General features: G+C 48.1%; 1 protein-coding gene and 1 long non-coding RNA gene across 2 annotated transcripts in view; both read right to left on the reverse strand.

The window, feature by feature from the left end:
• Positions 1–1462: 1462 nt before the first annotated feature.
• Positions 1463–4103, reverse strand: LOC145643514 (uncharacterized). The gene is made up of 3 exons (XR_014115961.1): positions 2741–4103; positions 2400–2524; positions 1463–2263 (listed from the first exon to the last, which is right to left on the reverse strand). It is a non-coding gene; the product is annotated as an uncharacterized LOC145643514 (long non-coding RNA).
• Positions 4104–5744: 1641 nt separating this feature from the next.
• Positions 5745–15000, reverse strand: part of wnt9a (wingless-type MMTV integration site family, member 9A) — a 31630-nt gene continuing 22374 nt past the window's right edge. Inside the window, exons 3-4 of the mRNA XM_035536545.2 lie at positions 14665–14927; positions 5745–9782 (exon numbers count right to left, since the gene is read on the reverse strand). Of these exons, the coding sequence (XP_035392438.1) occupies positions 9318–9782; positions 14665–14927 (728 nt within the window). The 3' untranslated portion in view covers positions 5745–9317. The remainder of the gene's footprint in view (positions 9783–14664; positions 14928–15000) is intronic.

Below are 15000 nucleotides of genomic sequence, written 5' to 3' on the forward strand. Positions count from 1 at the left end.
TGATAAAGACTGTCTGTCCTGGGTCAGTGTATTGTGATAAAGACTGTCTGTCCCGGGCCAGTGTATTGTGATAAAGACTGTCTGTCCCGGGTCAGTGTACGTGTGGTAAAAGACTGTTTGTGCTGGGTCAGTGTAGTGTGTAGTGTAGTGTGGTAAACACTGTCTGTCCTGGGTCAGCATCCACAGTGTCCTGGTTTTATTCAGACTGTCTGTGTCTGATCTGTTCTCAGACCTCACCAACGCATGTTTCATCTGCCCCAGCTACAAGCATACCATGGCTAGATAATAGTCCTTCATTATCTGGCTCAGGTGTACACACACACACACACACACACACACACACACACACAAACAAGGAGCTGTGATTAGTTTGACAACCTCAGAGTTTTGTGGTGATTTTTTGTTCATTTTCCATGAAACACTAAATCAAGGTTTGTTTGTGTATGTTTGTTGTCTTGAGGGAAAAGGTGAAGTTTTGGTGTTCTGAGCTGTTTTCCTGAAGTTGGAGTGGGCTGATGACAGGCTTGAGAAAGAAATAAAACGTCTGTGTGAAGGAGTGCTGGAGAGAACTGTGGATCTCTGAATGATAGAGAGAGAGAGAGAGAGAGAGACAGAGAGAGAGAGAGAGTAGGAGAGAGAGAGTGTTTGTATGTGTGTGTAACTGAGAGAGAGGAGAAAATGAATGTGTCTGTGAAGAGTGAGGAAACAGGTTTTAGCTCTGGGTGGTCTGCTGTTCCCCTGGCTGCCTCCACACACACACACACACACAGAGGCACCAAATGAAGGAAAAGTATGCACGTTGTGATGAGCCCCAAACAGTGCTCTCTTCCTACTGCACCTGTAGACAAACACACACATTCACAGAGACAGAGGATGGAAAGAGAGAGAGAGAGTTTTCCAAAGCAATTCCAGACTGTTTAGATAAATATAGCAGGCCCAAGCTGTGTCCTGTTACCTGGTTACCTGTTACCTGTTGTTGTTTTGCAACACAGAAATAATAAAGCATTTACAGTGAAATTATAAGGTGTGGAAATTGTGCAGCAATACAACTGTGTTGGCATTTTTAAATAATGGTCCTGACTTCAAATCCAACAAGGTGTACCACAGGTTGGCAGTCCACTTTCTGAACTGTAAGGAACTGGACGTGCCTGTAGACCTCATCCGAGAGCACCGAGGCACACACTCGTTTGACGCTAATGGACACGGAGCTCGTAACGTCTGCGTAAGTCCGCTGAAGACAGCTGCGTCAGGAGCGACTTTCTGCTTTGTGCTAACACTACACTCCTCTGTGAGTGCCCTCGCCACAGACACCAACACACACATCACGCCAAAGCTTCAGAGCGCCTCACCTCGCCTGGCGGCTTCGCTCCCTCACCAAGCATCTGCAGCGCTGAAAAATACACATGCCACCATTTATTTATAAATCAGTATTCTGTTTATTATCATTACGTTTTTCCTGAAGACAAATTCTGATGTGGCTCATCTGAGCATCACTGGATTGGTATTGAGTGTTAAATCTTGTTTTGGGCCTTGGATGTGATTCTCCATAATTCTCCAGACATGACGGGTATCTAAACAGGGTTCCAGCAGGGAGCCATACGGAGCTTGGAGCTACTCCCCCACATCCGTGTTCCGGAGTATCCGTGTTCAAGAGAAGCTGTGTTCCAGAACAGGTGTCTACCAGAACAGCCATGTTTCAGAGCAGCTAGGTTCCAGGGTATCTGTGTTCCAGAGCAGCCGTGTTCCAGAACCGCAGTGTTCCAGAGTATCTGTGTTCCAGAGCAGCCGTGATCCAGAGCAGGTGTGTTCCAGAGCAGGCGACCCCGGCCGAGAAACGCTGCTCAGTAGCAGCCTGCTTTCTGTCAGCTGCTGCACCTCCTGTCACACCTCTGAATGCAACCATGTGAATTCCGAACCCTGACAGCTCATCGCTTCCACCACCAGCTTCTCCCTGGACATGGGGTGCAGGCGCAGAGGTCCCCACGGCCCCCACGGCCCCCACCGGCAGCGTTTGAGGGGCCACTGACCTCACTTGTTGATCCAGGCGCGAGGGAAGAGTTGAAGCCCGGACAGGTACTTAACAATTAAAGCCAAGCAGCTGTAAACAAGCCAGTCCCTCCAGCTGGACACACCAGCCGCACACGGCAACGTCACCACCACCTTCACACTTCAGCCCCATCACAGTTTCCACAGGCCCATCCTCCTCCAGAGATCACCAACCAAACAGCACAAAATGAGCTTCATCTCAAACCTGCCACATTCCCTCACAAGAAAGATTAATACACAGTTAATACTCAGACACTGTGTGTTTGTGTGTGTGTGTGTGTGTGTGTGTGTGTGTGTGTGTGTGGATAAGAGATAAAAGGACAGATAAGGACCCCATTCTTTAACGTACTTACTTCCTTAAATGCTGGTAGCAGGACAAGCTTTGGGCCAAGCGGGGCGGGTTTGGACCGATGGTATGCTGGGACGGTCACCAGCTGCAACACGCTACAAGTACATGAGAAAGTAGTCCTTCCTCTTTCTGTAAAACAATCATATCGCACTGGAAAGTCAATGGTCTTTGTTCTAATGGATCAAATATATGACAACCTGATGGAATGTTTCATGTATTCACTCTTTTCCTTGAAAATACATACTACACTTAAGGTAAATCGTATTTTTTTGGTTGCCTAGTAACCCTGTAGCTATGTCAACATGGTTCAGACACAGTGCAAACTCTGTTTTGTGGTTACCTCACCCTGTGGGTCAGCGCACCTCTTCTGGATGGCACCAGCAAGAAACCTGCCGTGTCCTCTGAGGAGGCGCTTGGTGAAGACCCTGGTGCGTTTGTGCTGTCTTTAGCACTGGGAGGTCTTCTACCCAAGGAATTCTCTCTGACGTCTCACTTGAAGTTCCCAAAGCTGGGCTGAGCGATGAGTCCACCAGAGGAGAAGGGAGATTTTCTTTATTATTTATTTAATTTTTCTTCTGTTTCTGAGACTTCGTTCAAGTTGCACCCACTTCCTCTCTGGTTACAGCTGTGAAAACGCTGCTGGATTACAGTGCTCCGGTCCCACGCCGGGGCCCGGGCCCCTCGGCTCCTCCATGCTGGGGGAGGCCGGGAGTGACGGGTTGCCTAACTCCCCCAGCTCTGCTAATGCGGTTAATTCCCTCGCACGTGTCCTGGATATCTCACCAGCTTCCATCGGCACCTTCCAGCGGTGGCCATCCTCCGAAAGCCAGAGTTCACCCTCCCCTCTTCGGTTGCGAAACGTGACCGGGCTGTTGCTAGAAGCCCCCGCACACGTGCAGAAGGGACTGGAACCCAGAGCCGGCCAGCGGAGCACGGGCGTCATATGCTGGCACGACTGCGGCGCCTCTGAGCCAACAGTCCAGGGATTCCTGGACGCCTGCATCAGGACGGGTAATAATGTCCAATAACAGGGCCTGCACTTCGAACGTGTCCGAGAGCTGCCCTGCTCTGCCTCCCTGTCTCAGGTCAGGAATGGCTGGATTGGTTGGTAGGCCGAGAGTTGAATCAGGCGTGTTGGAGTAGCAGGAACGAAGACACACTGCTATGAATCAAACTAATGCTGCTCTTTGATCCCGAATTCTTATCTAGTTCCTTCGCAGGGCGACGGTCAGGGCAGAGAGTCCAAAGATGGAATTGTTTCTTCTGTCTTTGTTTCGTCTCATGGCTTCTGCACCCTGCACATCGGCCCATGTATACCTCCCAGAAACCCCTGCTGTATAGTACAAATGCATCCTCTGTGCTGGAGACCTTTGTGGTGCCAGTTCCAGACTGTTCTGCCACAAACAGAAACGTTTCAAATGTTTATCTTCTGAGATCACACACATTTGCCTCTTCGCCTCTTCGATGTGGGTCATCATCTCCAGAGCTTCTGTCAGACCAGTGGCCCACTGCTGGTGGAAACCCATCAGGGGGTAGAAGGCCAATCAGACAGCTGTTTCCTATACCTAATGAAGCCGCGCCACAAAACAGGATAGAGTAGACCAGCAGGAAACCACAGAGTCGCCCAGCTAGCCCACTTCCTGTTTGGATCTCCTGCGCTGCTCCATTTCAAACCAGGGTTTGTGCAGCACTTGTGTTTGGGGGGAGGGCGGAGCTGCTGCCCACCTGGACCAGATGATGGTAAACAACAGGTGGTCCTGTTTAACCTCTGTTACCATAGTGATGTTTCATCACAATTGGTGTGTGTGCATGTGTGTCTATGAAACACAGCTTTTTTAAATTACTATAAAATATAGTTTTATACCATGTTATTAATATGTTCTAAATTATTATAGACATTTTGTTTAATCGATTATGTATAAAGTACTTTTACATTTTTGGCTCAGAAAAAAAGTGCTAAACACAAATAGAGTTCTGTTGTTTTTCCATTTTGTAGATGTATTACCTAACATAAATTATGTATTGTATGTCCTGTGTAGTTAAAAAAAAAAAAGCTAAATTGATTAGCATTTGTTTGTTTGTTTCTTTCTTTTAGGTTTTTTTGTTTTTTGCAGGTTGTCTTTATATAGAAACAAAATTACTGAAAATGTTGACAAATAATGGCTACCACACCAGCAAAAGTTATTTAAAAATTCATTTAATATTTTCAGATTTTCTTGCCTTTGTTATACAAAGATGTTAAATAACTTAAATACATTCTTACCAGTCATTCCTGATCAGTTTATACCTACAAGCTATACACATGAGGTAGAGGAAAATCATTTAGTATCCCAACAGACATGAAGGCGTGCGGAGAGAGAGCGTACTGACACCTCGCCAGGCTCAGGGAGCTGCAGGCGGACACGGGCCTGACACGCTGCACATCCCAGCAGAACTCCCACGCCACCCTGCTGCAGCGCACAACTGACAGATATTTATTAAGCAGTGACAGAGACACAGAAATGGAACACATTTATTTAAAGACATGGAAATGTGTCCTTATTTTCTTGCCAGAGTTTTTATGAATATTTGGGCCAAACTATTTTCTGACGGATTGATGACCCCCAACTGTTTCATTGATCAGGCTGTTTTGAAGCCAGGACCAATGCACCAACGTATGTTTCTGTGTGGTTCCGTATGGTTTTCTGTGGTTCGATGTGGATCCGTGTGGTTCTCTAGCTCTGAACACCCCTGATGCAGTCAGGTGTGGGGAACAGGGAAATCACCACACACAGAAACCTGGGATCAGCCTTCATGATTTTTCAAATCTGCGCTCCACATATGAACCTGCTACAGCTGCGTACTGCCTAGGATCTCTCTGGAAGTATTTTTGCTTTGTTTTTTATTCATTGTACAAACTGACTTATACAAATGGTCCAGCTTTCATTGGGTGTTTGTACCTCATCCATTTCACCTTCACATACAGGCAGCCTCTCTAGCTTCACTACGGCAGGAAGAGGTTGAGATGGCCTCAGTACATTTGTAAGGATTTGCGTGTATACTGCAAAGAGAACTGCAGTGATCTTTTAGCCATTAAAATGCTGTTTACTGCTGCCTGTGTTCCCAGCATGCTAAATTCACCCATGCAGACTAAAAGCAAGCCCGAGTATAAAACGCAGTATACAAATTCTGGTTGATCTGTACAAAATGTATGCTCAATACATACTATAAAACATTTCAAAATAATTTAGATTTCTTCTTTATTTTCTTTTTTCCTACAAAATAGATTTATTTCTTTATTTATGTTTTTTCTTTTTTTTTACATCGCACTGAAAACTGAAAAAACATGGCCAACCGCCACCACCGATGCTCAGTCACGCTGCCAGTGAAAGAATGTGGCGGGTTGCTTGTGTGCACAACCTGCATGGAAGCACGCCCAGCTCCGCTAACCCTGTAGCCTTAGTAGCTACTTGTTTCCACTCTTCCCTGTGCTACAGGCGGGGCAGGTGTCTGGGGCAGCGTGTAGCCAACATTAGCCTGAGGCTTTTCCGTGTCGCCTTGCTGTGGTCGCAAGGAATGCGAGCAGAGGCCTTCCACTTTGCCATTATGGTTTGTATGTAGCGTGCAAGCGGATAAGCCTACTCTCCCAGGCCTGCACTAATTAGCATGCGTCCTCCTCACAAAACTGCTTGGAATTCAACTCAGAACTGATGAACACCGGTGACACACAAACACATACACACACACACACGTGCATGTGTGCACAAAAATAGAATTTCTTTCCAACACTTTCCTGCACCTACTTTACTGTTTCATAAAACTAAAGTCCTGACGCTACACAAAGCTAACATGACCATGCTGTCACACCCACCGGTCCTCAACTGGAGACTTTTCTGTTGTGCAATGTTTGCAACATGCTGATCCTAGCGATATAATCTGTCTCCAGGTAACTAATCCTGACTCGAAGTTAACACACACCAGATCAGCGAAGCTACCTTGGCCAGTCCTGACTCTGTGAGCTAACAGACACCAGATCAGCAAAGCTACCTCGGCCAGTCCTGACTCTGTGGGCTATCACACACGAAATCAGCGAAGCTACCTCGGCCAGTCCTGACTCTGTGGGTTAACACACATGAAATTAGTGAAGCTACCTCAGCCAGTCCTGACTCTGTGGGCTAACACACACCAGACTAGTGAAGCTACCTCAGCCAGTCCTGACTCTGTGGGCTAACACACACCAGACTAGTGAAGCTACCTCAGCCAGTCCTGACTCTGTGGGCTAACACACACCAGACTAGTGAAGCTACCTCAGCCAGTCCTGACTCTGTGGGCTAACACACACCAGACTAGTGAAGCTACCTCAGCCAGTCCTGACTCTGTGGGCTAACACACACCAGACTAGTGAAGCTACCTCAGCCAGTCCTGACTCTGTGGGCTAACACACACCAGACTAGTGAAGCTACCTCAGCCAGTCCTGACTCTGTGGGCTAACACACACCAGACTAGTGAAGCTACCTCAGCCAGTCCTGACTCTGTGGGCTATCACACACCAGACTAGTGAAGCTACCTCAGCCAGTCCTGACTCAGTGGGCTATCACACACCAGACTAGTGAAGCTACCTCAGCCAGTCCTGACTCTGTGGGCTATCACACACCAGACTAGTGAAGCTACCTCAGCCAGTCCTGACTCTGTGGGCTATCACACACCAGACTAGTGAAGCTACCTCAGCCAGTCCTGACTCTGTGGGCTATCACACACCAGACTAGTGAAGCTACCTCAGCCAGTCCTGACTCTGTGGGCTATCACACACCAGACTAGTGAAGCTACCTCAGCCAGTCCTGACTCTGTGGGCTATCACACACTAGACTAGTGAAGCTACCTCAGCCAGTTCTGACTCCGCGCTAACTTGCACTGCATCCTCTCACTACTCATGAGCCTCTTTCTCATCTTTGACCCTCACACCACAGGAACAGGAACCTATTTACAGTTGAAAAAGAAAACTTTTTCGCAACACATGTTCATAAATACATGCCTGTTTAAACAGTCCTCTGGAAGACTTGGGAGCTCAGTGCGTCTACGGGTTCTCAAACTCAGGTCTCTCATTCAGTAGTTCAATCATACATAACCAACAGAATAAAAACAGGTGATCTATAGCTCACTCATTTGTCATAGGTATTTATACATAGTATTTGTATTTACATTGTATATTGTATCAGACAGAAGTCAGATGGTCCGAGTAGGATAGGATGTAAAAAACATATGCTTTGTTCACGGGCTCTGCATGGGATTAGCATGGATCCGATGTGTGGGATTAAAATGGGTCGGATGTCTGATGCGGGATTAGCGCGGGTCTGATAAGGCTAAGGCGGGTCTTATATGCTCTGCAGGGTATTAGTGCAGGTCTGATGGGAGACTACAGGTCTGATCATCAGGTCTGATAGTCTACATGTGGCAGTGACCATCTAAAGAGTCGCGGGATTATATTTCTTACACTTCTCACACTGAGTCAGAAGGAATAGGCGGATCTGAGTTTCGGCCAGGAGGTCCGTTTTAACTGACGGACACAACAATCAATGGATTTAAGGAAACTTTGAAGGAAAACAGGAAAATAGGTGGAAAATTTAGGACTCAGCATTTCCGAGTACCGTCACCTCCGTTTGATTTTTTTTTTTTAAGCAGGACTTTTTTGTCAAGAGACTAATTGTTTCTACCAGCAAGAAAGAAACAGACGTGAATATATTTTAGTGTCATCCACTCACTTCAAAAATATGAGAATGGAACGTTTACACTTTTTCCTAAATCACTGTCATCAGACATTGTCAGAATCCAAGAACAAACAGTCGTGTGAAGGGGCTGAAGTGTTCCGGGGCTCCTTTTTGTTGCTGTTGCCTTTGGCTCCACCTCCCAACACCATGGCCGTAGACGTCATGGTGTCTAAGTGTAACAGAGCCATTGGGTTCAGACCGTGGCCGGAACAAGGGTCCGGACGGAAGAGTCCCCTTACAGCGCGGCGTTCCCGCGTAGTGGTTTTACTGGTTCCCTGAACAGTCGTCTCACAGAGTTCATTCAAGGCTAAGAAAAAAAACTCGAACTGACTGGTAAAGACTGTCACCGTCAAACAACACACGAACGTGGGAATTCACTATTTTTCTTCCCTGTCCCCGAATGACATAAAATAAGTCCACGGAGAGAGACATGAAGGACCCTTTATGTCTCTCCTTCTGCAGAAGCCTTGTCAAAAGGAACTAGATGGACAGTCTGAGTGAAGAAGAGCGCACATATAATAGCACAGTCGTGTGCTTAGTGGTTATTTTACATATTCATATAAGTGGTGCGAATATATAATAATTATAATACAATTTAATTATGTACATGATGCATACGCACACTGTTGTGTGGGTGTAGAATACATGTGCTTGTAGAGCTAATCTGACACCCCTGTCATGTTTAATAATGCTAGTTCAGAACTACTGGGAATATCTCTGTCACTCTCGCACACGCACTCACTGACACACACCTACAGGGAGGTCTCGCAGTGAACGCACCGCTCAGAGTGTGTACAACCGTGTCCGTGCCGGACACTGTCCTGCTGCTGATGCTGTGTTTTGGGGAAAGACTTTCCTCCAGGGGGACGGACGTCTCCTCCAGGTTGAGGGACCTTTCGTCAAAGGGAGGAGACCTCCTCTCAGTCTAGAGCTACTGGGAGGCTGAAAAGCTTCTTTACTCAGTCCACTCACTGGATCAGACTGGTCTTAAAAAGAAAAGGTTTCAGCAATGTTCCCCTTTTCCCCACAGCCAGTACATTTCCTCTCCTTCTCTCTCCCCTCAACCCTGTTCTCAGTCTGAGTCTCGGTGGCCCTCAGCGTGGTTCCTGGGTTGAGGTGGGGGGTGTGTCTTTTCGGGGGTGGGTGTGGTTCCTGGGGGATGTGGGCGGGGCTTTGCGCTACCCTTTGCAGGTGTAGACCTCCTCTTTCTGCGTGCACTGCTTGCACTCCACGTAGCAGCACCAGCGCACCTGGCATTGACAGGGCCTGGTCACCACGCGGCTCTGCGTGTTGTGGCCCCGCCCACAGCAGATGGCCTCGCAATTCTTGTCTTTGTGGCACTTCCGCGCCGTCGTGCCGGCTGAGAACTTGCTGGGCCGGCAGAAGTTGGGCGAGTCCTCGATGTGGAGCAGGTCGGTGGTGCGGGGGATGGGGTCAGGCCCCGGGGCGCGCGGCTGTGCGATGTCCGCCTCCCCCGTGGCCTCGTTGGTGGAGCTGCCCACCCTCAGCGAGGCCTCGTAGCGCTGCTTCAGCTGCTTGCCAATCTCGTGGAAGGGCGCCAGCTGCCTCCAGCACGTCTGCACAGTGCACGAGCCCGACACCCCGTGGCACTTGCAGGTGGTCTCCACGCCCGCTTTGATCACCTGGGCAGGACAAACAGAGCAAGGAGCCATGAGGCTGCGCAGAGCAGTGGCCATCTGAGAGTGGGTGGGGCCTGTTTATCAGACCCCTCCCCCTTTACTACTGAGGCCAGAGGGAATCAGAGGGACTGTATAGTTTAAAAATATGTTTCCAAAACAAATGGTTAAGGAGAAAACAAGGTATTTCCTTTGATGTTCTTGGGACTTTGATGTTCTCTGTGTATACTTAGATATTAATGATATAATTATGACGATATAAGGTTGGCCAATGAAGGGGACAATATTACCACATTCCTGCTTAATGACACCAATTCTGGATGTAACTTAAATTGCCTTGATTGCATCTTTAAAGTTATGTCAGCATTTTAAAGAAACTCTAGCAAGGAAGAGAGGCTCTGTAAGGGACGTGAGAGAGATTATAACAGTAAGGGACACGTGAGAGACGTCGGAGACATTATAACAGTAAGGGACACGTGAGAGACGTCGGAGACATTGTAACAGTAAGGGACACGTGAGAGACGTCGGAGACATTATAACAGTAAGGGACACGTGAGAGACGTTGGAAACATTATAAGAGTCTGCATGAGGGTGGGCTAGGTCATAGCTCGTTATCTATTTTGTGGCATACGTTAGTATAAATGTCAGTTACAGAGCTGGTGTGTCAGAGTGCATGGCACGTGAGTAACACCAGCCGTGGTCCTGACCTCTGTCAGCTTCCCGCTGCCCACGCGGCTCAGTTCACGTTTGAATTGCTCAGCATTAATGATATTTGTTTTACTCCGTGTTCCTGCTGAACTCTGATGTGAGGGCTTCCCTAAGGACCAAATGCTGAGTTTTAAGTATGAGATGAAAAAGAAACGATCAGACAAACAAAACAAAAGCTGGTTAATGTCAGTGATGAAGATGCTTCATCCGCAGTTATACATCACAGTGGTGTGGTGGGGAACGGGAATTTGCCTTTTCGTACTATGCATTTGTATGTATGCCTCACACACTACATTTTAAACTCAGTTACCAGGTTCACATGTGGAAAATGAGACAAAACAAACCACAAGGTGTGTTTCAACATTTTCGTGAGAACATGAACTTTTAAGATAAACACTGAAGAGAAGGTGCTTCTCCAACTGCCATATGTGAGAGACGACAGAGAGGAGGAACGAGAGAGAATGAGAGAAAGAAAGAGAGGGAGAGAGAGAGAGAGAAACAGAGGAGAGAGAGAAGGAAAGAGAGAGGGACCGAGAGAGGAGAGATCGTAAGGTGGGTTTGCAAAAGCTGCACACCCAGCAGAGTGGAAGCCGGCTGAAACGTGATCCGTCAGCGTTAAGCCTCGGGGGAAGCCCAGACCAGCACATTCCAAGTTTTGTGCTCCATCTGGGAGCCGACCCCAATCATCACGCCCCTCGCTGCATGCGCACCGAAAAGGAGAGGAAGACGCGGAGGCAGAAGATGAAGAAGGAAAAACAGGGTGATGCTGTAAATCTTTTATCTCAGACTGAACGACTTGAGAAGGTCGATTTCATGTGGACTGGTTGGGGGGTTGCGGGTCGGGGGTCGCAGGGGGCACCGTGCAGGGAGCTCTGATGATGGGTTCTGCTCTAATTTATTTTCCTACTAAAACGAAAATGGCAACAATATGAGAAGGTCTGAGCAAACACTACGTGTGCCAGACCTGGAGTTTGTTTTGGCTACAAGTTACAGGCCTGTTTCTACTCCTCCCCCCAGATGCAGTGACCCCCCCCCCCACACACACACATATGCACACACACACACTTACATATACATACACACACACACACACACTCACAAACATACACAGACACGCACATATACACAAACATACTCACATATGCACACACACAACACACACTCACACATACACATACAGATACTCACATATGTGCACACACACACTTACATATACACACACACACACTCACAAACATACACACACAGATACTCACATATGCACACACACTCACAAACACACACACACATGCACATATACACAAACATACTCACATATGCACACACACACAACACACACTCACACATACACACACAGATACTCACATATGCACACACACTCACAAACATACACACACATGCACATATACACAAACATACTCACATATGCACACACACACTCAAAAATACACACAGACACTCACATATGCACACACACACACACACACACACACACACATACACACATGCTCACACTCCTTTTTCTCAAACCTACATTCCCTTCACTCCAAACTCCGGCAGACATGCGGAACAAGTGCCTCGCTGCTCCGGATCGGGGAAGAAACCAAACGCTGAGAAGTGAGTGAATGAGTCCATGTGGATGATTTAACACTGTCCTTTTTACACACTGTTTAAGTGACTGTGAAGGAATTTATGGGGGTATTTGTTTAACTACCACAGTGAAAAGACAGAGGGGGACAACCTTTGACCCCAGTGATGCACAGCAGCTAAAGCAGCCGCTAGTGTACAACAAAGTGCTACAGCCTGGAGGTCATGCCAATTAAGCCTGGAGGTCATACCAATTAAGCCTGATGGTCATGCCATTAAGCCTGGAGGGCATGCCATTAACCCTGGAGGGCATGCCAATTATGCAAGTCCATTCATCCATTATCCTCACGATCAACTGGGGCTGGCCTGCTGACCGCTGGGCTTTAAACTAAAGCAAACTAAAGTGCCTTTTATTTCTGCTGAAATGACAAAGTCCTTGAACAAACCCATGTGAAAACTGTGAGCCCTTTTGCACTGCTTGTATTAAATCTTTCAGTAATGACATACAGGCAAAATTGTGTCCCTTCTTCACTGGGACTGAAGGTTTGTACTGTCTACTGCTGCATGTATGGGGCTTGCTGTTGAGTGCAGGATTAAGGATGAATGCATTAAGAAAACCAACACACTAAACCCAGGACACTACGCCCAACACACTACACTCAACACACTAAACCAAGCACACAAAACCCAACACACTACACCCAACACCTAATACACTAAACCCAACACACTAAACCCAGGACACTACACCCAACACACTACACTCAACACACTAAACCAAGCACACAAAACCCAACACACTACACCCAACACCTAATACACTAAACCCAACACACTAAACCCAGGACACTACACCCAACACACTACACTCAACACATTAAAGCAAGCACACAAAACCCAACACACCACCCAGCACACAAAGCCCAACACACTACACCCAGCACCCAATACACTAAACCCAACACACTAAACCCAGGACACTACACCCAACACACTACACTCAACACACTAAACCAAGCACACAAAACCCAACACACTACACCCAACACCTAATACACTAAACCCAACACACTAAACCCAGGACACTACACCCAACACACTACACTCAACACATTAAACCAAGCACACAAAACCCAACACACCACCCAGCACACAAAGCCCAACACACTACACCCAGCACCCAATACACTAAACCCAACACACTAAACCCAGGACACTACACCCAACACACTACACTCAACCCACTAAACCAAGCACACAAAACCCAACACACTACACCCAACACCTAATACACTAAACCCAACACACTAAACCCAGGACACTACACCCAACACACTACACTCAACACATTAAACCAAGCACACAAAACCCAACACACCACCCAGCACACAAAGCCCAGCACACTACACCCAGCACCCAATACACTAAACCCAACACACTAAACCCAGGACACTATACCCAACACACTACACTCAACACACTAAACCAAGCACACAAAACCCAACACACCACCCAGCACACAAAACCCAACACACTACACCCAACATCCAATACACTAAACCCAACACACTACACCCAGCACACTACACTCAACACACTACATTCAATACACTACACCCAGCACACTCATCCCAACACACGACACCCAACACACTCATCCCAACACACAACACACAACACACTAAACCCAACACACTAAACCCAACACACTACCCCCAAGCTGCGATCACGGGAGCTCAGGGGAGGGACATGGGGTGAAGTCACACTGCCCTTCGGAGTTCTTCACTACGACACTTCATTTCTCCGTATAGTGGAGGCAATATCCAGGAGAACATCGGTTATCCAGGCGTCTCAGACGTGCCTTTTGGGTGAGGAGACGGAATTGTTCATTTTCTGTTAAAGCTTACTCAGTGTGTGTAAGGCTTCGGAAGTGAAGTCTTACACCCACAGTTAGTACTTCTAGTCAGGACACCTGCCTGCTGAGAGCCATGCGATATTATCATTACAATATTATCATGGGCTCAAATGCATTAAAGGGTCATTTCAGCCTAAAATGCTAATAAAGAAAGTGAGGTCTCAGGACACAAAGTGACAATCATCATAACTTGTTATGTTGGAATTATCATTTTAAAGTGTAAAGAAATCCATATTTTAGTAACAAATGCTAATGCAGGTAATTACAAATGACAGCAATGTGCCTGTTGTCCTTACGCTCTGCACAATCTGCACAATCGTGGTTTCTGTGCCAACCGCCCGTGTGTGAAGCGCCGACGGACTGAGGCTCCGCCCCTCACCCACACCCCCAGCCCGCCGGACTGATGCTCCGCCCCTCACCCACACCTCCAGCCCGCCGGACTGAGGCCCCGCAACTCACCCACACCTCCAGTCGGCCGGACTGAGGCCCCGCCCCTCGCCCACACCTCCAGCCCGCCGGACTGAGGCTCCGCCCCTCGCCCACACCTCCAGCCGGCCGGACTGAGGCCCCGCCCCTCACCCACACCTCCAGCCCGCCGGACTGAGGCCCCGCCCCTCACCCACACCTCCAGTCCGCCGGACTGAGGCTCCGTCCCTCGCCCTGTCTCTGTGCCCTCACCTTCATGCCCACGTTGCTGTTATGCATGTCCACCCGCGCGCGCAGGTCCTTATTGGACCTCTTGCCCAGGAAGTCCTTGACGAACTTATTGCTGTATTTGAGGTTGTCTCCGCAGCCGCCCCACTGCCAGGCCTTGCGGTTCTCCAGGTCAGGGGCCTCGTCGCAAGTGCAGCGCTCCATACGGCCCGCGCTGCACGCCTTGGCGATGGCATGGGTCAGCCCCGCCGACGAGATGGCGTAAAGGAACGCCGTCTCTTTAAATCCTGCGGGGCATCGTAAAGGACGCAAGGTGAGGAGGAAGCGAAAATGGGAAACCACTGACAAAAGGAAGCTTTG

The sequence above is a fragment of the Electrophorus electricus genome, chromosome 13 (genome assembly GCF_041902795.1).
Source record: "Electrophorus electricus isolate QZ-2024a chromosome 13, ASM4190279v1, whole genome shotgun sequence".
Taxonomy (NCBI): Eukaryota; Metazoa; Chordata; class Actinopteri; order Gymnotiformes; family Gymnotidae; genus Electrophorus; species Electrophorus electricus.